General features: G+C 49.1%; 6 protein-coding genes across 11 annotated transcripts; 3 read left to right on the top strand and 3 right to left on the bottom strand.

The window, feature by feature from the left end:
* Positions 1–59: 59 nt before the first annotated feature.
* On the top strand, positions 60–1631 carry LOC122619533. 2 transcript variants are annotated; one of them, XM_043796529.1, is made up of 3 exons: positions 60–269; positions 341–659; positions 716–1631. In XM_043796529.1, the coding sequence occupies exons 2-3, from the start codon at positions 359–361 to the stop codon at positions 1507–1509; spliced, it is 1095 nt and encodes a 364-aa protein (XP_043652464.1). In that variant the 5' UTR covers positions 60–269; positions 341–358; the 3' UTR covers positions 1510–1631. The 2 variants fall into 2 exon arrangements, with proteins under 2 accessions (XP_043652464.1, XP_043652456.1); XM_043796521.1 differs by lacking the exon at positions 60–269 and having other exon boundaries at positions 315–659.
* LOC122619543 (EEF1A lysine methyltransferase 2) lies at positions 1563–2445 on the bottom strand. The gene has a single exon (XM_043796543.1). The coding sequence runs from the start codon at positions 2348–2350 to the stop codon at positions 1691–1693; it is 660 nt and encodes a 219-aa protein (XP_043652478.1). The 5' UTR covers positions 2351–2445; the 3' UTR covers positions 1563–1690.
* Positions 2446–2787: 342 nt separating this feature from the next.
* On the bottom strand, positions 2788–10806 carry LOC122613624 (chromodomain-helicase-DNA-binding protein 1). Its single transcript, XM_043787877.1, has 7 exons — positions 10598–10806; positions 8737–9243; positions 8573–8682; positions 8339–8512; positions 3738–8276; positions 3573–3677; positions 2788–3512 (listed from the first exon to the last, which is right to left on the bottom strand). The coding sequence occupies exons 1-7, from the start codon at positions 10604–10606 to the stop codon at positions 3311–3313; spliced, it is 5646 nt and encodes a 1881-aa protein (XP_043643812.1). The 5' UTR covers positions 10607–10806; the 3' UTR covers positions 2788–3310.
* Positions 10807–11153: 347 nt separating this feature from the next.
* LOC122613902 (protein ABHD13) lies at positions 11154–13088 on the top strand. The gene is made up of 5 exons (XM_043788321.1): positions 11154–11492; positions 11546–11787; positions 11849–12190; positions 12265–12443; positions 12504–13088. Exons 1-5 carry the CDS (start codon positions 11354–11356, stop codon positions 12616–12618), a joined length of 1017 nt encoding a protein of 338 aa, XP_043644256.1. The 5' UTR covers positions 11154–11353; the 3' UTR covers positions 12619–13088.
* Positions 13089–13159: 71 nt separating this feature from the next.
* Positions 13160–15850, bottom strand: LOC122613891 (DNA repair and recombination protein RAD54-like). Its single transcript, XM_043788311.1, has 6 exons — positions 15805–15850; positions 14434–15748; positions 14224–14377; positions 13760–14165; positions 13535–13698; positions 13160–13479 (listed from the first exon to the last, which is right to left on the bottom strand). Exons 1-6 carry the CDS (start codon positions 15805–15807, stop codon positions 13167–13169), a joined length of 2355 nt encoding a protein of 784 aa, XP_043644246.1. The 5' UTR covers positions 15808–15850; the 3' UTR covers positions 13160–13166.
* A 174-nt stretch (positions 15851–16024) lies between these two features.
* On the top strand, positions 16025–21579 carry LOC122611908 (FHIP family protein GE18198). 5 transcript variants are annotated; one of them, XM_043785323.1, is made up of 8 exons: positions 16025–16068; positions 16135–16492; positions 16648–17508; positions 17783–18179; positions 18555–19578; positions 19641–20201; positions 20635–20673; positions 20939–21579. In XM_043785323.1, the coding sequence occupies exons 3-8, from the start codon at positions 16835–16837 to the stop codon at positions 21394–21396; spliced, it is 3153 nt and encodes a 1050-aa protein (XP_043641258.1). In that variant the 5' UTR covers positions 16025–16068; positions 16135–16492; positions 16648–16834; the 3' UTR covers positions 21397–21579. The 5 variants fall into 5 exon arrangements, with proteins under 5 accessions (XP_043641258.1, XP_043641257.1, XP_043641259.1 ...); XM_043785322.1 differs by lacking the exon at positions 16025–16068 and having other exon boundaries at positions 16097–16492; XM_043785324.1 differs by lacking the exon at positions 16025–16068 and having other exon boundaries at positions 16097–16492; positions 18579–19578.
* The last annotated feature ends 497 nt before the right edge of the window (positions 21580–22076 follow it).

Consider the following 22076-nt stretch of genomic DNA (forward strand, 5'->3'; position numbering starts at 1 on the left):
AATGTAGTTTATCCGCTAGACTAGTGACAGCAAGTCCTGGCCTACTTTGCGTGACACGGGAGCCTAGTGTCAAGTCCATTTTCAGTGTTAAGAGCTCGCCTACATGGTTGCCATGCATTAAGGTTAGCTGGATTAGGTAATTATCGAGAATATCCTTAGCTGGTTTACTTCTTAAGTAATTAATTATGTGACTGCACAAACTGAGTTTGTTGTTAGTCACGATAGCTCACTGTGCCATATCTATGCTTTTAAGCCGACTGTTAGTGTTGGTAAGTGTGGAGAAACCTCTGTGTTGGTCCTCGAACATTTTAAATAAAACGGAATATACATATATTTGTAGCCACCAGTTGCGCTTTAAATGGCACCGAACGAGGCGGTTGTGGAGCAGGCGGAGGAGCAGCAGAAGATTTCCACATTTGCCGTTCTGGACCTGGAGACAAACAACTTGCCTGCCTACCAGAATAACCGAGTGGCCATTACGGAGTTGTGCATTTACGCCTTCGAAGCCGCGCTCCTCAAGAAGGAAAAGGCGGAGCAGAAACGGGACCAGGATGAGAAGAAGGAGCAGGAGCTGCCGGCGGCACCGCGCGTTCTGCACAAGTTGAATCTGCTCTTCCAGCCGTCCATGAAGGTTCATCCTGAAGCTGAGAGAATAACAGGTGAGCTACAAAGTGCATCTATGAGTCAGTCACCCAATGATTTCATCACCCAATAGGTCTGAGCAATTACCTGCTGGAGCGGGAGTCCAAGCTGGACGTGGACGCCGCGCAACTCATCAACAGCTTTCTGAAGCACTTGCCGAGTCCAGTTTGTCTGGTGGCTCACAACGGTTGGGGCTTCGATTTTCCCATTTTGAGGCAGACCTTTGAGAAACTCAACATAGAGCTTCCCCAATCCCTGACTTGTGTGGACTCACTACGCGCCTTCATGGAGATTGACGACACCCAACAAAAAGAAACCAGTCCCTTGGAAGTCCCCGACGCTGTGCAGGAAACCATAGCTATACCGGAGCTGAAAGACGATCAGGAAACTGAAACTGCCCACAAAGAGCCAGAAGCGGTCAAGGATTTCGATTGGCGAACCAGAAACGAAACCACTCCAAACCGTCCCATTCTGACGCCTAAGGAAGCATTCGCCAAGCGCAAGCTATTACTAGACTGCGATGAGGATGACTTGGAGGAGCAGACCCCTGCCAAGCGGAAACCCGGAGAGTTTAGGTCGCGACGCCAGCTGTTCAGTGGATTCAAATGTGCCGAAACCAAACGCTTTCCGCCCCGCGGAGTTTATAATTTGGGAAGTCTGTTCACGAGCAAGTTTCAAAGACCAGCAAGTAGTGCCCACCAGGCAGAGGCGGATGTAGCCATGCTCACAAAACTGATACAGCATTACGGCATGGATTTCCTGGCCTTCGCCGAGGAGCAGGCCATTCCATTCCACGAAGTGGTTCCACTTGGCACTCCCGTTTGTCGAAAAAAGGACTGCAATCCAACCAAGTCTATTTCAGCATGAAGTTCATTTTAACGTGTGATTTATTATTATATTTTATATAAATTACTGAAAACTAGGATTTTAATAATTAAAAATTTATTTGTAACTAGAATGGTTTTTATAATAAATGGTTTTGTATAAAAGTTCCAAATCCTCTAATTTTCAAAGAGATACAATTTTTTCACTTTGAGCTACAACTTGTTTATTCTTTTCTCCTTTTAAAAACAATTGAGGTTACCACATTGCCCACTTTGCCGCCAAACCTAAAAGTCGGCGTGGGAATGGTGTAGTACTTGACAAACTTCTCGGCGAAGCTCTTCTCCAGCTCGTCCTCGGTCCAATTGCACGATGTGATCACAAACAGGCTGTCAGCAGTTCGTAGCAGCTTCTCCACCGTGGCCAGATAAAGAGCACGTTTTTCCTTGGCATTGTCCGGACAGAGGCTTACTGCATCGTAGGTTCCCTTGTCGTGCACCACGTCAAAGTGTCCTAGCTCGTCCTGCGGCTGGGTCAAGTCCGCCACCTTGTATGTGATGCTCATTTTCTTGTCCTCCGCAATGTTTTGCGCTAGTTCGACGGCTTTGGGGGAGTAGTCCACGCCGGTCAGGTCGCCGTTGAATCCTTCGCTTGCTAGGCCCACCAGGAACATGCCGTTGCCGCAGCCCAGGTCCAGCACTCGACTTGCCTCCTTGTCGATCTTCTCCTTCTCAAGCAGCCAGTCGATCGTTCGCCATTGGGCGCTTTCGTCAAACCAGATCTCGCCCACGTCGCCGTGGCTCTTGTAGTTCCGTATCTCGCGATTGTAGCTGGACTCCCAGAACTCCTTGGTGCCCAACTCCGATCCGTTCAGTTCGTTGTCCATTATTTCCTGTTTATTTTGTAATTATTTTGCAGCAATCAAATCAAATGCGGCCGCAAATATTTTCGAAATTCGAAACAGCTGTGCTGAAGGTGCATGTGCGTCGGGTCAAGATAGCGACGAAAGGTTCGATTCGAAACTGGAACGGGAAAATTCGGAATTTGGGAAGTTTTATTTTTCAAATAATTTAAATATTAAGTGGTTATTATTGTCACAATAAAATACAGATAAACGAGCTTGTTTCAATTTATATGTTTTATAATTTATTGATATATATTTAATAGATTTCTCAGACACTACAACGTACTTTAAATATTAATATATCATTAATATTAGTATCTTTAATTTTAACTAGATTACAGTTCTCTGAATCATTCGCTGATTTTTATTTTGAAACGGCTTATAAAAGTTCGAATGCAATGTAGACATTAAACAAATGATTAGTCTGCTGCTTGCTTTAATAACCTTGATACGATTCTTCAACGGGCCCCATTGCTTTTGTGTTTACAAACATATCATATCATAGTGTTTAAATATAGTGAGAATTTGTTGTTGGTTTAAAAGCTTTTGAACGACTTGTTTGCATCGCGGGCCACCTAATAAACCACACAGCACGCATTCACCAGTTGGGTAGTATAAAAATGATGTTTCGCAATGATGAACGAGTTAAAGCCTACGATTTATACACAGAAAGTCTAAGATTAGGTTGCAGGTATTGCCGCTAAACCCTGGATGATGCAGTGCCGGCCCTCTGTGCGATCGGATGTATAGTATAGTATTTATAGAAGTATGTATAGTTAGCTGCTAGGTATTACTTGTACAGGTGTATGGAGCTACGCTTAACGTACTGTATGCAGGTTGGTTTTTCTGTGTCGAGTGGCTGGCCAGGACGATGCCCCGCCAGCCGCGCTTAAGTCTAGGTGTTCTATGTACAATAGACAGTCGGGCTTCAGAGCCGACTCCTCAGGTCTGCGTGCGTCGCTCGTAGTCGCTGCGTCTGTAGTCGGCAGGATAGTCTCGCGGCATGACCGGATATCCGCGCGGATCACTGCGGTAACCGGACGATGGTGGCGGCAGGACTGGAACGGATCCATTCGGCAATCCATAGTAGTTGGGCGGCAGGTAGTGGCTTGAGTAAGGATGCGGTGGCAAGCCAGAGGGATATCTAAAATAAAACACCAAGTGAGTCGATTGATACGCAATGCGAGCCTGGGTTATTCATTACCTGCGCTTGTCAGGACGTCGATCGCGTTCGCGATGGTAACTGCCTTGACCTCCTCCACTGCGTGGATATCCATCGTAGCGCTCCCGTTTGTATTCCTGGCTGTATCTGAAAAAGTACAGCATATTAGAAATACTTTGGAAGAACGACGCCCACTGCGATCATTACCTTTCGCGGGAATGCCACCGCTCCATTTCCGGGGTGTAGCCGGATGGCGCGGGCGGTGGATCATAGCCGCCCCGGCCTCCGCGAGGCGTAGATGGGGAGGTGGGACCCTGGCGCCGGGAATTGCTGCCGCCTTCATAGCCCCCACTTCCCATGGGTGGGCCACTGCCACCGTAGTAGTCAGCACCGCGATGGTGCTTCTTACGGTCCTCGTGGCGTTCCATGTTCAACCGCTTGAAGGACATGGACTTGAGGTGGTCGCCGATACCTCCGCCGGGGGCACCAGCCAATCCGCTGCTTGCATCAGCGTCGTTCTCATCACGCTTGCGCTTCAGGGGAGAGTCGTTTGCGTAACGACCAGAGGAGGGTGCACCCGTTTCCGGATATCGCAACTGTCCACTGCGTTCCTTGTCCTTGTCCTTTTTCTTCTTTTTGCCCCCACTTTTGTCTCGCTCCTTGTCCTTTTCTTCAGCCGTCACGCCGTTTCGTTTGGACTTGGCCGGACTGTCTGGCGAGTCCTTGTCTTTTCCCTTCGCCTCGCCGCCCGCTTTCTGCTTGAGTGCGTGCTTGTAGATTTTGAAAAGGCGCTTGGCATCCAGCTCAGTGAACTTGGACACAAAGTACCACAGGTTACTGCGCCATTCCTTTTTCTCTGTCTCGGCGTAGGGATTGAGGCAAACATCGATCTGCTTGCCAATTTGAAGCAGGCAATCTCTGGTGTGCTGCAGCTGATCCTGGTCGGAGAGACTGACGTCCGGCTGGTCCAGCGCCTTCAGGGCCTTTTTCACCGGCCGCATCTTTTCCTTGCACTCATTGAATATGCTGGGATCTAGGTCACCCAGCACCTCCAAAGCTCTTGGTTCATTGTTCGCCGTAAAGTGCATCGGCTTGTTGCCGTTGTTGTCCGAGGCGCTGGTCTTCTTTGACCGAGCCTTCGATTTCTTGGCTTTCTTCGCAGTGCCGCCGTGCTGTTCCGCGGCTGGAACATTGTGCGGCGACGCGGTGGATGGATCTACTTGACTGTTGCTGCTTTCGGTGACGGTGCGTGCATCGCCACCAGCGTCCTCGCCATCGTGCGACTTACCATCGATGGCCGAACTAGCAGACTGGCTTGCCGCCTTGGCATCGTTGACTCGCGATGCTCGAGGACGCCGTTGTCGTCGTTGTCCTCCCTTGGTCAGCTCCACGTTCTTCTTGATGATCTTGAGCAGGTACTCGGCACGCGACTGCAGCTGTTTGGCCTGCGGCTTGCGCGTGTCGTTTAGCAAAATCTTGTCGGTCAGCTTAAGCGTAGGGTCCAGCTTCATCTGCTCCCAGGATCCAATGCCGTACTGGAAAATGCCGCACAGTAGTTTGGTGTCCTCCTCGTTGCCCCACTCTACGTCAAAGACCGGTGCGCGTGTCTTGATATTGAAGCTCCATTGCTGGCGCTCCTCGGGTATGCTGGGCATGATCTCATTGAGCGGCTGAAGCTCCTGCTCACAGGCCAGCAGCTTTTTGGCATTAAAAGAGACGCCACCCAGCTTCACGGAGAAGGTGGCGCGTGCGCGGCGCTGCTTGGCGCCCGGCGTCTCGTCCGTCGCCGCAGTCTTACTCTCTTCCTCCTTGTGCTCGTGCAGAAACTGAACGCAGCGGTCATGCAGCATCTCTCCGAGGCGCTTTAGTTCCGCGAGTGGCTTCTCTTGCAGCTCAGCATCACATGCGATGGCCTCCATGCGTTGGAGAGGAGCGGGAAACTTTTTGTAACTGCGAATGAAGCGACGCAACTCCGCATCCGTGAATCCGGTGATCTTCTCCTTCATGGTAGGCCGCCCGCGCTTGCGTGGTCGTCCATCGTCACCACTGCCATCGGAGCCCAGCTCGTAGTCCGAGTCGCCACCGGAGTCGTCTGCCTGCTGCTTCGCCTTGCCTCCCTTGCCGGCTCCACGCTTGCCTTCGTTTTGGTTAGCGGCAGTTTTTCTTCGGGGTGGCAAGTAGAGATCTTCCATCTCCTTGGCTCGCTCCTGATCGTCGATCGCTTTGCGGAAGCCCTCCGGAATGATGTCGTCCCAGTCCTTACTGTCATCCTCTTCGCCGGCGGCATTTTGGTCCTGCTTGTTAACCGAATCACTTGGTTCCTCTTCGAATGCAGCTATGCTGGCTACTTTGAAAGCGGATAAGAGGTCGTCTGCTGGCATTTCCGGGTCTTCGTTGCGGGTCTCGGCCCTGCGCAGGATTTCATCAATGTCACAAACCAAGTCGTCGTCATGCTCCTGTTCGTCCTTGAACAGCTCCTCTGCACCAAACTTCAAGATGGCAGAAAGATCGTCCTTGTTGAACGGATTTGAGTTAGACGAGTGCCCGTTGCCGCTCTTATCCAGGACAGTGCGTCCGGTAGTGTCCATCCGCTGAATGACCAGGTGGTCCAGCACCATTTTCTGTTTGGCTCGCTCCACGATCTGTTCCTCCACCGATCGCGCGGTGACCAGGCGATAAATGTTAACCTGGTTTTTCTGACCGATTCGATGCGCTCTCGCCTGCGCTTGTAAATCGTTTTGAGGGTTCCAGTCAGAGTCGAAGATAATCACCGTATCGGCTGTGGCCAAGTTAATGCCCAATCCACCAGCCCTTGTCGACAGCAGGAAACAAAAGTCCTGGCTGCCCTCGGCATTGAAGTGATCCAGAGCCTGGCGCCGCATCTCTCCCTTTATGCTGCCGTCGAGGCGCTGGAACGGAAAGTGACGCTTCTGCAGATAGTCAGCCAGCACATCCAGCATGCGCACCATTTGGGAAAAAATCAGCACGCGGTGGCCCGTCTCTTTCAGTCGGCAGAGTAGCTTGTCGAGCAACACAAGCTTTCCGGATCCCTTCAGTAGAGTTTGCAGTGCCTCATCCTGCTGCAGACCCATAAGCTCAAACTCGGAGGGCCGGATGAGAGCGGCGTGGTTGCAGCACTTCTTCAGCTCGATGACTATGTTGAGGAAAGTGGAGGTGCTGCCGCGCTTTCCCTTGCGCAACGCATCAAAGTTCTTTGTAAGAATCCACTTGTAGTACTGTTTCTGCAACGAGGTCATCTCGACCCGCAGGATCTGCTCCACTTTAGCCGGCAGCGATTTCTCCACATCCTTCTTCACTCTCCGCAGAATATACGGCTCCAGCTGCTGATGCAACCGAGTGTAGCCCTTGTCCTCGGCATTGCCGTGCTGCACCTCGAAATTCTCCCACGTGTCAAACTTATCCGGCATGATGAAGTGCAGCAAAGCCCAGAGCTCCTTTAACGAGTTCTGCAGCGGCGTACCTGTTATGAGCAGACGATGGTTGGTGTCGAACTCCTTCAGCGACTTGTAAAGCAGTGAGTCGTCGTTCTTAAGGCGATGTGCCTCGTCCACCAGGAGAGCAGCCCACTGGAGCGTGCCCAGGAATTGCTTGTCCTTGAGCACAATCTCGTACGTTGTGAGAATGCAATTGAACTTGAGCCGCTTGGAGCCCTCAAACTGCCACTCGTACTGCTGAATGAGCTCGCGCGATTTAATGTCCCCGAGGTACGTGACTACATTCATGTCCGGCGCCCACAGGTCAAACTCCCGCTGCCAGGCTGTCATTGTGCTAAGTGGCACCACGCACAGAAACGGCCCGTACAGGTGATGGAGCTTGAATAGCGAGTACAGGAAGCAAATAGTTTGGATGGTCTTGCCGAGGCCCATCTCATCGGCCAGGATCACCGAGTTCTCCTTGCACCATGAGTGCAGCAGCCAGTTCAGACCGTCCATTTGGTAATCCCTAAGAGTTAGGCCCGCCGCGAGAAATTCCGGCTGGTTCTTTATTCGAGAGAACTTTGGGCGATACTTGATCACTCTGCAGTGGCGGGAGGGTGTGCATTTGGAGGACTCGCGGTCGTTGAAGTGCTCTGCGCAGCGTTGCCACTTGCGAAGCACCAGGGCGGCATCCTCCCATGTGGACTCGGCGTACGGGAGCGACTGCCATTTGCACAGATACTCCTCGGTGCCGTCGTCTGGCTTAGAGCCCTTGGCAATGATGCGGTCCACATTGTTGTACGACTTCAGCAGCTCGTGCTGCAGCTCCAGCTGACACTCGAAGTAGTCGATATCCTCGGGGCCAGCGTATCGACGCCAGTAGGCCTGCTCCTGCTCCTTTTTAATGAAGTTATCCAGCTTCTTCATGCCCTTGGCCTTCATATCACGCAAGGTGGCCTCAGATTCCCAGGTGTTGTGGATGTACGACCAGCCCTTCCACTTGATCAGAAACTGTGACTCGGTCTCCGCGTCTGAACTTTGCTTTTCATCAAACCCAGCATTTGGATCGAAGCCATTTTCCTCGATTGCGTAGATCGTTGTCTGGTTGCCAGTGCATCCCTTCTTCCCAGCACGCTGCGCCAGGATGCGCTCGATGGTTTCGCACTTTTCCTCCTCCTCGGCTGTAGCAGCAGTGGTGGCTGCCTGGCTTTCATCGTACTCAAACTCTAGCAGATCCTCGGAGTCGGTGGCTTCGTCCTCCGAGGCCTCCTTGTAGCTAACGGCAGCACCCTTGCGACGAGTGGCACAGCTGTTTAGAAAAGATGGACTTGGGTCAGCAAAAGGCAGGAAGCAAAGAGCTGGAATCTTTACCGTTTACTAGCGTCGTCATCATCACTGTCCTCGGAACTGAAGGACTTCACCCTGCGCCGCTGCTGTTGCTGTGCGAGTTTGCTTCTAGAGGTAGTTGCTGCCGGCTTGCGCTTGTGGGCGGTGGACACCTCCTCATCACTGTCCTCGCTTTCATCGCTTTCGTCCGAGTCCCAGCTAGCAAATGAAAGGAAGTCGTTGGGAAAAAAATTTGGAAAGAGAAAGTTGCAATCTCACGTTTTCTTCTTGTTCTTGGGTGCAGGAGCTTTTCTGGATTTCTCAGCAGCAGTCGGTGGTTTGCGCGCCTGGCGCGTCCGTTTGGGTCTGTAGTCCTCCTCTTCCTCCTCCTGTGTAGGAATGGTTAGGAACATTTTAAGAAGTAACCGCTGATCCCAACTTACACTGCTGCTGCTGGAGGATGTGGGTGAGACATTGGCAGAACTATCACTTGCTTCATCCGCAGAGGCATCGCTGGCTGGCTGCTGCTGACCAGCCTCAGTCTCATTGTCCTCCTCCTCATTCTGCTCCGGCTTGGACAAACTGCTGCTTGAGTTGGCATTGTTAATGCTCTGATCCCTTTGATCTGATGGACCCTCGGCGTCTGAATCGGAATCGCTGCCACTGGACCCGTCACTGGAGCTGTCCTCCTGGTCATCTGTGAACCCGTTCGTCTTGCTGTCCGCCTGGGCAGCAGCGGCTGTCGGTGGAAACCCTGCCACCGGTAACGATTTGTCCTCGGGCTCTGGCGAACTGCGTCCATCGCTAGAGTTGCCCGAGGAGCTGTCTGAATCTGAGTCTGAGCCGGAAGAAGAACCGCTGCCGCTGCCACTATGGTCGGTGCCATTGGTCTCTTCCCGAGTGTCATCTTGTTCGTCTGAGCCAATACTATTCGCCGATTCATTGAGTGCCTGGTCAGATGAAAAAGAATGTCCAAATCAATGTAGGTTGATGACCAATTAATATGTTGAAGATAAACCGGAAGACACAAAACAGTTTGAGTCACACACCGGATCTGGGCAAGCCAATCCTGGCCAGAAATTGTCCGTATTACAACAGAGTGTATCGAAATTGGCACAACATGTTCAATATTCCCCTTATATAGCTTCATAGAAGAAAGGAATGGGTTACACAATCAGTGGACCATAGGACAAGACTTAAGCTGACAAGAAGAAAGCCCAATCCTGTCCAGGATGAGGGCGCACTTTAGATTCCACGAAATCCTATTTAAACCGCGGATATGTTCGAAAACTTGGCTCTTGGCCAGTGGTGAACAGGTTAGAAAACAAAACGGCGTGAAGAAACTTTCATTAAAATGCACTCTTGTGGCTTACACTGGACTAATCCTCTCCAGAAATTAGTTTATAACAGTTTTTTGGCCAAAATTGTGAACAAATTGTATTACGTTTTATTGTTCCAGGAAGCACACGACAGAATCACATGACTACTTTGAACAGAACGCGGTAATCACAAGGCACTTCTTCCTGGTGATCAGAAACCCGGATATCCTTAAAAAGAAGCGGGAATTCGATGTTCTGGACAGGATCTTTCACTGAAAAAGCACATAACTGTGGAAATAGGAAAGGCAAATCGGAAAAAATTATTTTTAATACTCAAAAGTGTCGAAAAGAGGAAGAATTCAATCAAAATAATTGCCGGTAGCCTTTTGGCGGGCTCGAAATCCCCAGGAATTTGGTCAAAAATATTGGAGAGGAAACTTTGCACCTAGCCATTTATGGTTACGTAATCGGTGAAAATTTTCAATTTGGTCGAAAAAGGAAGGGAATCCATGGAAATTGAAGGATTTTTACAGCCGCAATTGATAAAAACAAACCGAAATTCTTGAATTTGAGTAGAATTTGCGAAAATGGGTACCCAATGGATTTTCACAAAATCCACATTGGCTGCCACGTTGGAGCCTTGGGAACTGTCAGGCACTGTCGGAAGGATGAAACACACTCGGAATAGTGGAGAAATCCATCCTTTTATCCAAATGCTCCGCCAGCAGCCGCACGAGCAGTCATCAAAGTGTAGGTGTCTCGCGACGAGGGGACTTCAACAGACTTCGGTGCTGAGCAGCCACGCCCACAAAACGGAGCGTTTGCCCTGTGTGTAGCATTTGATTTACGTTTATACTCACACGACAGCCTGGATCAAACTGTTTTGACTTGTCTGGTTTCGAATGATAGAAGAAATTCATAGTTTTTCCGATTTTTCCACACACACCGACGTTTGACATCCACAGCTTTTTCAAGGCCTACTCACCTGGCTCATTATATTGTCGTGGTAGCACACACAGTTGCCTTGTAGCGCTCATTAAATACAGGGAGCTCACTTGCATACGGTCGCTGGCGAATGTTTATGTTTTTCCCGCTGCCCACTTGTTTTTAAATGCACTTTTTCGAAACAAAATGATCGTTTTTCACGTTTTACTCATGCGACGCAGCAGAAATCTTTCCACCATCTTGAATTAGTGTGCCCGTGCGTGCTGCAGTAGAGATTGCACACTGCGCGACAGTGATGTGGGATATATCGTTTGCATAATGTACAATATAAATATATATAAAATAAATACATTTTAGAAGCGCGAATATAGTGAAACCAACTTGATTTTATTTTTCTTATATTTAATTATAACTTTTTGCTATGTGCTTACCAAAGGCATATTATTCTTAGGTTATCTTAATCAACTTATCCGGAACTGCTTGATATGTCATACAGAAAAATATTTTATAATTAATTTACCGATCTAATTTATTAGGGTTTTGCTTTGTAAAACATAATAATAATAGCAGAATCTTTCATAATTAAGTAGTTCAATATTAAAACCTAATCGTTGTTGCTGATCATCAGTAGTTACTGTACTGCGCTATCGATAACTTTTCGCACTGCACAGGTGTCTTCGAAATCAGCTGTGGGCGGTGTAGAATTACAAATCGTCTGTGTTGCTGGTGCTGGAATTGATGCAATTTAATTAAATTAGAGCGTTGGACATGTAGCGCAGCTGGACCACAAGCAAACATGAAAGAAGTGGGCATCGCTCTGCCCAAGTCCCGCGGCGTGGGCGTGGGAGTTCTTGCTGCCTTCCTGTTGTGCTTCATTTTCTACTATTTCTACGGCGGTTACATGACGTTGGCACTCTTCGCTGGAATCATCCTGCGTACGTATTCCTCTCCTGACCAGCCATTCGTCACTAAGACCCTGCCCTTGCAGTGATATTCTACTATGCCCAGGACCTCCTCCTCTACCATCCGGACTTGCCAGCCAACTCCCGCATTTATATACCCATTCCGACGATGCACAACCTGCCCCACATCACGGTCAGCATCAAGACACCCGACGATGTCACTCTGCACGCCTTCTGGATTACCCAGCCGGAGGAGCGCTCCAAGTCGGCACCCACGTTGCTCTACTTCCACGGCAACGCTGGCAACATGGGACACCGCATGCAAAACGTAAGGGGAGCGCCAATACTGATAACAACATTACTTTACACTTCTCTGATACGGTTCTTAGGTGTGGGGCATCTACCACCATCTGCACTGCAATGTTCTGATGGTGGAATACCGCGGATATGGCCTGTCCACCGGCGTGCCCACCGAGCGGGGCCTGGTCACCGACGCCAGGGCGGCCATCGACTACCTGCACACCCGCCACGACCTGGACCACTCGCAACTGATACTCTTCGGACGCTCCCTGGGCGGAGCTGTGGTGGTCGACGTTGCAGCCGATACCGTATATGGACAGAAGCTAATGTGCGCCATTGTGGAGAACACTTTTAGTAGCATCCCGGAAATGGCCGTGGAGCTGGTGCATCCCGCTGTGAAGTATATACCAAATCTATTATTTAAGAATAAGGTGAGTAATCGCCGGTAGAGCCCTTTGTTTCCACTATAACATTGCCACATTTTCCTTTGTTGATCCACATGCAGTATCACTCCATGAGCAAGATAGGCAAGTGTGCAGTTCCCTTTTTGTTTATTTCGGGCCTTGCGGACAACTTAGTGCCACCGCGCATGATGCGTGCCTTGTATACCAAATGCGGCAGCGAGATAAAGCGTCTGCTCGAGTTCCCCGGAGGATCGCACAACGACACTTGGATAGTGGACGGGTATGGTCTGCCAAATAATCATTACCTTCGTATTTATCAAAAGGTTTGCTTGCTCTTCAGGTACTATCAGGCAATCGGTGGGTTTTTGGCCGAGCTACAGCAGCAGCCGCTCTTGAAGGCGCCAGAAAAGAGCAACGTCTGGGTAGAGCTGGAACATAAAATCATTGATGTATAGACCCAAATACATCAAGTGTTCAATTGACTGTGTTAACACTGCGAATGGTTTAATACTTATATATACACGCATAATATTAATCTGTATCTGACAGGGTTTTAATCCGGACGTTGCTATACGCCAAATTGCTTTTTATGTGCAGAGAATAACGTGCTAGCGGAGATGGCTGTTAATTTTAAGTAACCAACTTGAATAACTTTGCGCTTTAGCAAATGAATACACATTAGAATCCGAATTTCGATGTTTGTTTGTATTTGTACTAAGCTGTGTTAACCTACTACTTTGCCTAATTAGCGGCCAGTTAAGAGTATAGAAATTGATCAGTATTTCACAAAAAGTAAACTATTTTCTGGACTGATTCCTACATTGCCAGATTAGTTCATATAAGCCTTCATCTCTAGCACGTTACCATTTTGTGCTGGTTCCATTTTTGAAATGTTAAACTAATAAACTGTTAAGATTGCAAAGGATGCCAGAAAAGTTATCTTAAGTTTAGAATTAGGAACGAAAAGGAGGAAATTTTAGAAACAATAAACTGCAAACAATTGCTAGAATCCAAGAAAGTCCTCATCGGCACTGTCATCGCTGGGGGGCGTGGATGGTCGCTTGCGGCGATCAGGTTTATCTTCTGGCTGTTCGGTGGCTGCCTCCCCTGCACTCGCCACAATTTCCTGAGCCTGCGACCGGTGGTGGAAGACAAAAGATACGCACTTGCAATCCATCCAGGCCTGGGCGAGAATATTGTCGGGCAGACCTTTGTTGTTGGAGCAATGGTACCATTGGGACAAATGCGAGGTGCAGTCCGTGTCGTCGGGCGGAGGCTTCATTTGGACATTTTGGACGCAGCGCTTGCACTTGAGTCTGAAAAGAATGTGTTACATGAAGAATCAAAAGGGGATTCAAAGCCAGTTCTCACTTGTCATGTGTGTCGGACAGAATGTCTGCATCAAATGTAAACAAGTCCTTCAGATCGTCACGGGTGAAATGCTTCTCGGCCGACTCGTTGTTGTCGATGATGGTGCTTGACAGGGACTTTTTGTGCGTCTGTCGCTGCAGGATCTTCTCCTCAATGGAGCCACTCTGAAAGAGATTTCTTTAGTTAAACTTGAAAGCTCTTTGTACAAATAATTTAGATACTCACGGCAACCAGGCGATATATGTAACAGGGCTTCTTTTGCCCGTCACGCCACACTCTGGCCATTGCCTGTTCATCGTTGGCCGGATTCCAGTCCGGGTCGAACATGAACAGGCGGTTGGCTCCAATCAAGTTCAAGCCGCACCCGCCAGCCTTGCTGCTCAGCATGAACAGGAAACTGTCCGACTCCGGGTCATTGAACCGGTCAACAACCTTCGAGCGCTTCTTGATGGACATGGTGCCATCGAGTCGGACAAATCCGTACTTTCGCTTCCTCGCGAGTTGCTCAAACAAGTCCAGGGTCTGTGTGTAATTGGAAATGAGGACCACCTTGTCGTTGCCGTCTGCACGTATTGCTGCCAGCATAAAATCCAGGAGCATGAACTTGCCACTTAGCTCGGGATTAAGATCCCTGAAACACAAAAGATTCATTAATAGGCAATGCTACTCGCTCACAACAGGCAGCGTACTTTGTATTGTAATTGCTTGGCAGCACGTTGTGGGAGTTTTCGAAACCCTTTTCCCGCGCAGTGATCTTCTCATATATGAGATCCGGATGACTGCAAATTTTCTTAAGCGTTGTAATATCCGCCAGTGCCGTCAGCGAAGTCTTTTCATTGCAGTCTTTAAAGAAAGTGTAATGGGTATAAAGGCTTTAGTAGTATTGCGGAATGACTTACCCGCCAAACTACGTCGAACTTGATCAGACTTTAAGAAATTTGTATAGAGCTCGAGCTGAATCGATGTCAGTTTTGCACAGATAACCATTTCAAACTTAACGGGCAGATATTTGGTGAGAATCTGATTGGTGCGGCGAATGATGCACTGATCGACCAGTCCTATCAGTTCTTGTGTCTTCGCTATGGCCCGTTGTCGCTCCGCTTCCGTGGAGTCGGTATTCTGACCACGCAGGATAGCGCTCTCGAAGTTGCGCTTGAACACGGCCGCTGTGCCCAGCATCTCCGGGTTTACAAAGTTCACCAGACTGTAGTATTCGGTAAGATCGTTCTGGATGGGAGTTCCGGAAAGCAGGACCCGCCGTTTTGTCTTCAGGCCCATCAGAGCCTGATACGTGAGATTATCGCTGTTCTTGAGGCGATGACCCTCGTCGCATATCACCATTCCCACCTCGTACTTGCACAGGATCTCCGCGTAGATGCGAAACGTCTCGTAGCTGATCAGCAGAACAGGTGTCCCCAGCCGCGAAGAGGTCATGGAAAACTGCTCCAGAGCTCGGATGGTGTTCTCCTTAGTGCCTCCCTCCATGGGCAGGCAAAGGAGTCGACCCTGAAGCCACTTGTGGAACTCCTTCTCCCAGTTCTTGACCAGCGACGATGGAGACACAACAATGGCTTTGTTGATCGTGGGCTTGCACTCGGGGCCCTGCCGTAGAAGTGTCCACACCAGCGTTACACACTGCAGCGTCTTTCCGAGACCCATTTCGTCGGCCATGATGCATCCATTGAAGTTGCCCCGCTTTCCCTCCACACACTCGTACATGAAACGAACGCCTTCGCGCTGGTGCGGCCGCAGGATGTTGCCCAGCAGCGGATCGACGACGACGTGCACCAGAACCTTGCTCGGATCCATGCCCATGCGCTCGTGCTCTGTGTAGGCGGGTGGATGGAAGAGTACCAGGGCGTTACAGGCTACCGGATCGTGTAGAGGTCGCCGGGAAATGCAGCGCCGCACGCCCAGGACACGTTTCCCACCGTAATCCGGTACGTAATTGTCCATGGGCACCTTGAACTTCCGCGCCAGCACCTTGGCAATGGCCCGCTCATACTCGCTGTTTGCCGTGAATCGAATAGGCAGTGGTAGCTCCAATGTGTTGCTGGCATCTCGGAGGGCACTATGTCGCTTCCTTTCCAGTTCTTGCTCCCGTTCCAGCTCCTGCTGACAGGATCGCTTGTTCTTCTTGAGCAGCGGCGGCGTAAAGGAGTGGCGCGACTCGGGATGCCGTGGCCCACGTTGGCTGGGAGCCAGACTGCGCCGCTTTGGGGAAAAAGGTTAAAAAAGTGGAAATAAATAAATCGTATTCTTATATTTACCATTTCATTAAATTCAAAAGGCGGTCGCGCGAACAGCTGATAGAAAGTCAAAAGTCTGGTCACACAGGCGATAAGAAATTCAGGGATGTGGAACGCTGGGAAATTGGAACAGAGCGCATATAATCAAACTAACAAAATAAGCGATTTATAGCACGCTGTACTTAAAATGCCTTTGATAAAGTATAAGTTTAAAAAGTCAAAAATAAAATACAAATTAAATGTTATTACTAAACATCGATGTCTAAAATTCTCGATGTAGCTCAGGTACAATCAAAACATCGATATGTTATATTAGTAGCTGCACATCTCTAACTCTCTATTTCCGTGCAGATATAATTGTAAATATTTACGCAGAATTGCTCTAGAAAACTCACGAAAATAGTGCAAAATGAGGCAATAAAGTGTGGGCCGGACTGCCTTCCCTTTCTTGACTTAAAAACCCGCGTCAAAAGCGCGCATTTCGAGCTGCAAGAACGCAAATCTAGTCCGCAAATTTGCGGAAGTGTTGGTACTACCACTTAATTGTATTTGTAATTGTAATTGCCCAAGTGCCAAAAAAAAGCGCTGCAAATGCTGCAAGCGTGAAAATCCATCTAAAAAGGACCATTAAACCATAATGGGCGTGGATGCACGATGCACGGAGAGCGGAAAGCAGCAGAGACGATGACGACGATCAGTTCATCATCAGGTGAGCGAGCACCAGCAGCAACAACAACCACACAGTGCCTAAATAGGTGGGCACACATAGGCAGGTGTGTGCGTAAGTGTGTCACTTGTTGTTCTTGGCCGAGCATTAGAAAAAAGTAAATAGCGAATATTCAACTAAAGTGCGTCTTCTTTTAGCTTCTAAATATTTACAAAGCGAGCAACACTGAAATACTCACCACTCACACAGTCGGACAAAAGCACAAAACGAGAGATAACAGAGTGCCAGCACCAATTCATGCCAAACGAAACGCACACGGAGCAGTTATCAGCGGACCAGCGCCACTAAGAGCCACCGAATCGCACACAAACCGCACCAAAAACGATGTGGCTGCGCCAGAGCAGCGGGGGAGGCGTTGCCTCAGCCGGACACGGCGGCCCCCTCCGTCAGCGACCCATCGACGCCGCCACGGACTGCGATCCGCGCGCCTGCTACGACAGCTTCTGCAAGCACTGGCAGCAGGCCTTCGAGATCATCCAGCACAGTGCGCCGCCCTCGCACGATGACGTGCTGGGCGTGGTCTCCCACTTGGACTACATGGTCACCCTACTGCTCGTGGAACTGCATCACTGCAACAAGGTCTCGCTGCCGGCGGCCGAGGCTAGTGGTCCGCCAGCGGCGCCCTGCCTGGAATTCCTGCTCAGCGAGAATCTTCTGGACAAGCTGTACGAGTGGGCCTGCACCACGGGACGGTATGCCAACGCTGTGAGGCTGGAGCAGTTGAAGCTGTACGAACTGCTCGTCAGTCACTCGCGCCACCAGCTGCTCTGCCACGAGCCCTTCCTGCGACCCCTGCTCAAGATACTGGCATCCAGCCAGGGCGAGATCTTTCCGCCCGATCTCGAGAAGCGCCTCGTGATCCTGCTGAACCAGCTGTGCGTGGTTCTCATGCAGAATGTCCACCTGCTGGACCTCTTTTTCTTCTCCGCCCAGACGCAAGTGCAGGAGCAGATATTAAATGGCAACGTGGCGCCACCCAAAAGCGGAACCACCACCAAGTGAGCTCATAACCTATATATTATATACATTTCATATACATTTAGTCAGTTTCGAAGCAAGTCTTTGCAACATAAAGTATAATAGCGATAAATTAATATTTGAGTTATGATTCATCAATAAGCCAGATAAGGCAATAGTTTAAAAAGTTGACCTCACAAAATTCCGACTATAAATGATGACGCCACTTGACTTGTACCATTTATAAGGATTATAAACTATTAAGTATTATAAAGTATCTTCTGTATCTGATAAATATTTTGTTTGTACTTTCAGCTTCATAATATTTTCGCTGCTTATCCCGTACGTGCATCGCGAGGGCAGTCTAGGTCACCAAGCGCGCGATGCTCTGCTGTTGTGCATGGCGCTTTCGCAGAAGAACTCCAACATTGGAACGTACATAGCCCAGTACTCCTCGATCTGCCCGCTGCTGGTGACCGGCCTGGGTGGGCTTTACTCGCGTCTGCCCAACAGCATCGAGATTAGCTCAATTGACTGGCACCGGATCACGCCGGACGATGTGACAGAGATCCCGGAGCTAACGCTCTTCATGAACGCCCTCGAATTCTGCAACGCCGTGGTGCAGGTGGCCCACGAAATGATCAAGCAGCAGCTGCTGGACTTCATGTACCAGGGCTTCATTGTTCCCGTGCTGGGACCTGCGATCCTCCAGGTGAGCGAAGTCACGCTTTTGTCTCGTCTCGGTCTCTCTTCGTGAAAATTTGTCTTCGATGCATTTCTGTGGTGTTGGTTGCAAGCGAATCATTTATGTCCTGTCCTTAAGCTAGAACATTACTTAGATATTGGTTAAGGAAGCGTAAAACTAGAGATATTATGCAATTATGGTTTATATCTTGACTCGAGGGTCATTTTAAATTTGATATTCTTAACCAATATCTTTCATGGTAAGACCCGTATTTAATCTAGGGAACTGCACCGCCTTCTGCTTTCCGTCTCTTGTGTGTTTCTTGTGCCTTTTCCTTCCCCGTAGCTAACCACACACACACCTCGAAATCTCGAAACAACTTTTTGCGCTCCATTTTCGCAGACACTGAAGGGCAAACATTTTCAGACGAACATCGACTCGCAAATCTCTGCCATGTCGTACCTGGACCTGATCTTGCGCTCCATCACGGAGCCCGGACTGCTGAGGGCCTTCGTTCGGTTCCTGCTCGATACGGAGAAGTTTGACGGGGAACGGATAATCGATGCTCTGGTCGAGCGCCTGAACTCACCCGATGCCAACCTGTGCATGGTTACGATGGCATTGTTTGACACCCTGCTGGGTCTGCACTGCGAGGACCTCATGCTGGAGCTGCTGCTCAAGTTCATGTTGCCTGGCAAGCATGTGCCCATCTCACATCGCCACAAGATCAACAAAATCGATCCGTATTTGAATAGCAGTGAGTTCTTCCTGGACCTCTCGCCCGATGTGATGAAGAGGGCCAGAGATCTGGCCAGGCCGAAGAGTGTCCACGAGCCTGTGGTGAGTGATCTGACGCCTCTGCCGAGTCTCCCATCTCCGGTCATGAGCAAGACGATTGGAGCCAACTGGAACTACTACGGCGTGCACACGGGGGATAGTTTGTATGCGAATATCCAGGCATATCTCTTCGAGGCTCATTGGCGGATTGCCCAGTGTCAAAGGGATTGCCTTAAGTGGGCCAACAGCTATCGCTACCAAAAGTGGCCTCGTCACGGCCAAGGAAGAGTTCACGCCCACGCCTTGGAACTGGCGCGTCAGTTCTTCAGTGAATTCGCTGGCGGTCCCATTGCCGCCAACGAGACGAGTGAAAAGCAGCTGGACAGCTTGCAGTCGATTGGCGAGTCAAGCGGCTACGAATCCTTCAAGTGGCGACCAGCGGACGAGGAAAGCGAAGCCACGGATACAACCCTGGCCACCACAGCAAGCGACGCAGATCTGGATCACAATAGCAGCAGCCTTAGCAGCGTTCTGGGTGCATCCAGCAAACGGGAGGCATGGCGCACTTCGAACAACAATCGCAACGAATTAATACTGACGGATCTTGACTTCTCGGAAGATTTGTTTGCGCAGGGCACCGTAAGCTTAGGTGAGAATAGTTTCACACATGTTTAGTTCCTTATAAATAATTGCTATGTTCTATTATTCCAGGTCCCTTTCTCAATGCCATTTGGGGCAAACTGCAAACCTTCACGAGCAACTCGCTGTACGTCAATCTCCACCTGACCGGTCTGATCACTCGCTTGGCCTGGTATCCCCTGCCGCTGATTCACTCGCTGCTGCTGCGCTCGGACATAGCCATCACCTCGGACACGCCCTCGTTTCACCAGGTGCTGCGCATTCTGAAGCAGCAGATAGATGCCGAGCTGCCAGTGACGGAGGATTCGCTGGAGATCATCGATGTGGCGCGCTCGTCACTGATTGATCGAGAGTTTCGCTTGGCAAATGCGCGCAAGGGCAACGAGGGCTCTCCAATGCATCACAGCCAGCAGCAACAGATGGCAACGAACTCCGGCCAGCAGCAGGGACAACTCCGATCCGCCTACGCCACCCTTTCGGCCGCTACGCCCGTGCAGGCCACGCCCACCAGTGCCTACGATCCGTTCAAGCGCAGTGATAACAAGCGGCGCAGCATCAGCAAATCCATCACCAGCATGTTTAGCAGAAAGTCTGCGTCCAACACGTCCACAACGCCCCCCAATGGCTCCTCTGGTGAGTAACAGAATCGGTTACCTGCTTCTGTCACACTCTTGCACAACTTCTATATTTTTCAAAAAGTCAAACCAAGCAAACAAACTAGATATTACCAACAGTTTACAAATCTGCAGCGTTGGATGTTGGAAGAAAGTTGGTTTTGGGTCAAATTACACACACCTCACTCACAAAAACACATTTACACGTACTTAAGCCCTGCATTAGCCTGATTCATTTCCGATTAATGTAAAATAAACCTGGTAAATCAATAAAACATTTAAATGAATGTACTACCGATGGAATTATCGTAAACAGGTCTCATTCAGGGCTGAATTTGGTTGACACACATACTCGTATCTGTAAAATGCCCGCAGGCATCGTTTATAATAAATTAATTTCTTTTATTTCTTTATTTTTATCGAATCGAAAACAAAAATCAAACAAATCTTAGCTTCATCTGGCTTATCACAAATTTACGCATTCTTCACCGGTAAATATTTCACGCTTGATAAAATATTTAAAGTTTTAATCAAACCTAACCCAATATGGCATAGTCTTGTTAATATTTAGGCGTAGTGTCTTTATTTTCGTAGCGCTTTGTACATTATGCTTTCCACTAAAAAATAGTTAAAAGTAGAGTATATGAAACATTTGTGGAATCCCATATATACATGTGGTTATTGTTGTGTTGTTTTCATTAACCCAAAAGGTCATTAAAGCCATGAGCTCTTGCTAATCCCCACTTCAATTTTTAGGCGCTGCCTCGAATCTGGTGGGGAATAATGCCAGCATTGATGGAAGAGGCATGTCACACGCACAGACATCCGCAGGCACATGCGAGACCAGCTTGAGTACGCAGCCCCAAGCGGGAGCACCACGCACAGGAGCCAACGCGACATCGGCAGCGGCATCGGGAAGCAACAGCAGCATCGCAGGCTCCACTCTAACGCTCTCCGCCCAGTCGAACACAACCACCCACTCGGCGAGCACCCTGCACGGCCTGGATGGCGGCCCGTCGACGGGTGGTTTCAACTCGGAGCCGGCGTCCCTGGACTCGGTGGCCTCCATGGGTATCATCGCCAGCACGAGTGGCACCGAGCGATCCCGTGACTTGGCCCTCTGCGCTGTGCTCATGGACGAGTGGCTCAAGGAGCTGGCTGCCATTGCGCAGGAGCAGAGCGTGGTGCTGGTCACGGAGCAGGGTTCTTTATGATCGCTTGGAGCAGATAGCTTGTGTATACATATTTTACGGATTTGTTAGCCCTTGTTTGTTTTAACCAGCTACTCTTACGAAATTATTCTTCTTACCTGTTAAATTATCGATATTTATATTTTAAAAAACCCTTTTTAACGAACAATGCAGTTTTGAACAGATTTACAAACTAATGCACATGGACTCAACCAGAAACGAGAAACACTCAACGCGTTAAACAGCTAGATTTAGGTTAAAAGTTAAACGTTAAAAGTTTTAAGTGGATCAGGACGGTGGATCTTAAGTGTTCAGATGTAAACAAATATTCTAATTACCAGCCGTACGCAAGATTTACAACCTTTATAGAGAGAATTATATAACACACATACCATGTATACATATGTATTTTTGCAATATATTTTATGCTTTTATGTACATACATAAGCAAGATCAAATTACACAAGTTATGTAAAGCCAACTTGAAAGTATTAAATTGGTCCAAGTAAATGCACAGCCGAGAAAGTTCACATTTATTTTTATATACACTTCGCAACTGATTAGGTTATCTGAAAATACCTAACCTAACCAGGCTCACGGCTTGATGTTCTTACACTGGAGAAAGCTCCACTCCAGATGAAGCTAAGGAGCACTTTACTTGATGGCAGAGCTTATTGGACTTTGGCATCTGGCGCTGATATGGT

The sequence above is a fragment of the Drosophila teissieri genome, chromosome 2L, assembly GCF_016746235.2.
Source record: "Drosophila teissieri strain GT53w chromosome 2L, Prin_Dtei_1.1, whole genome shotgun sequence".
NCBI lineage: Eukaryota > Metazoa > Arthropoda > Insecta > Diptera > Drosophilidae > Drosophila > Drosophila teissieri.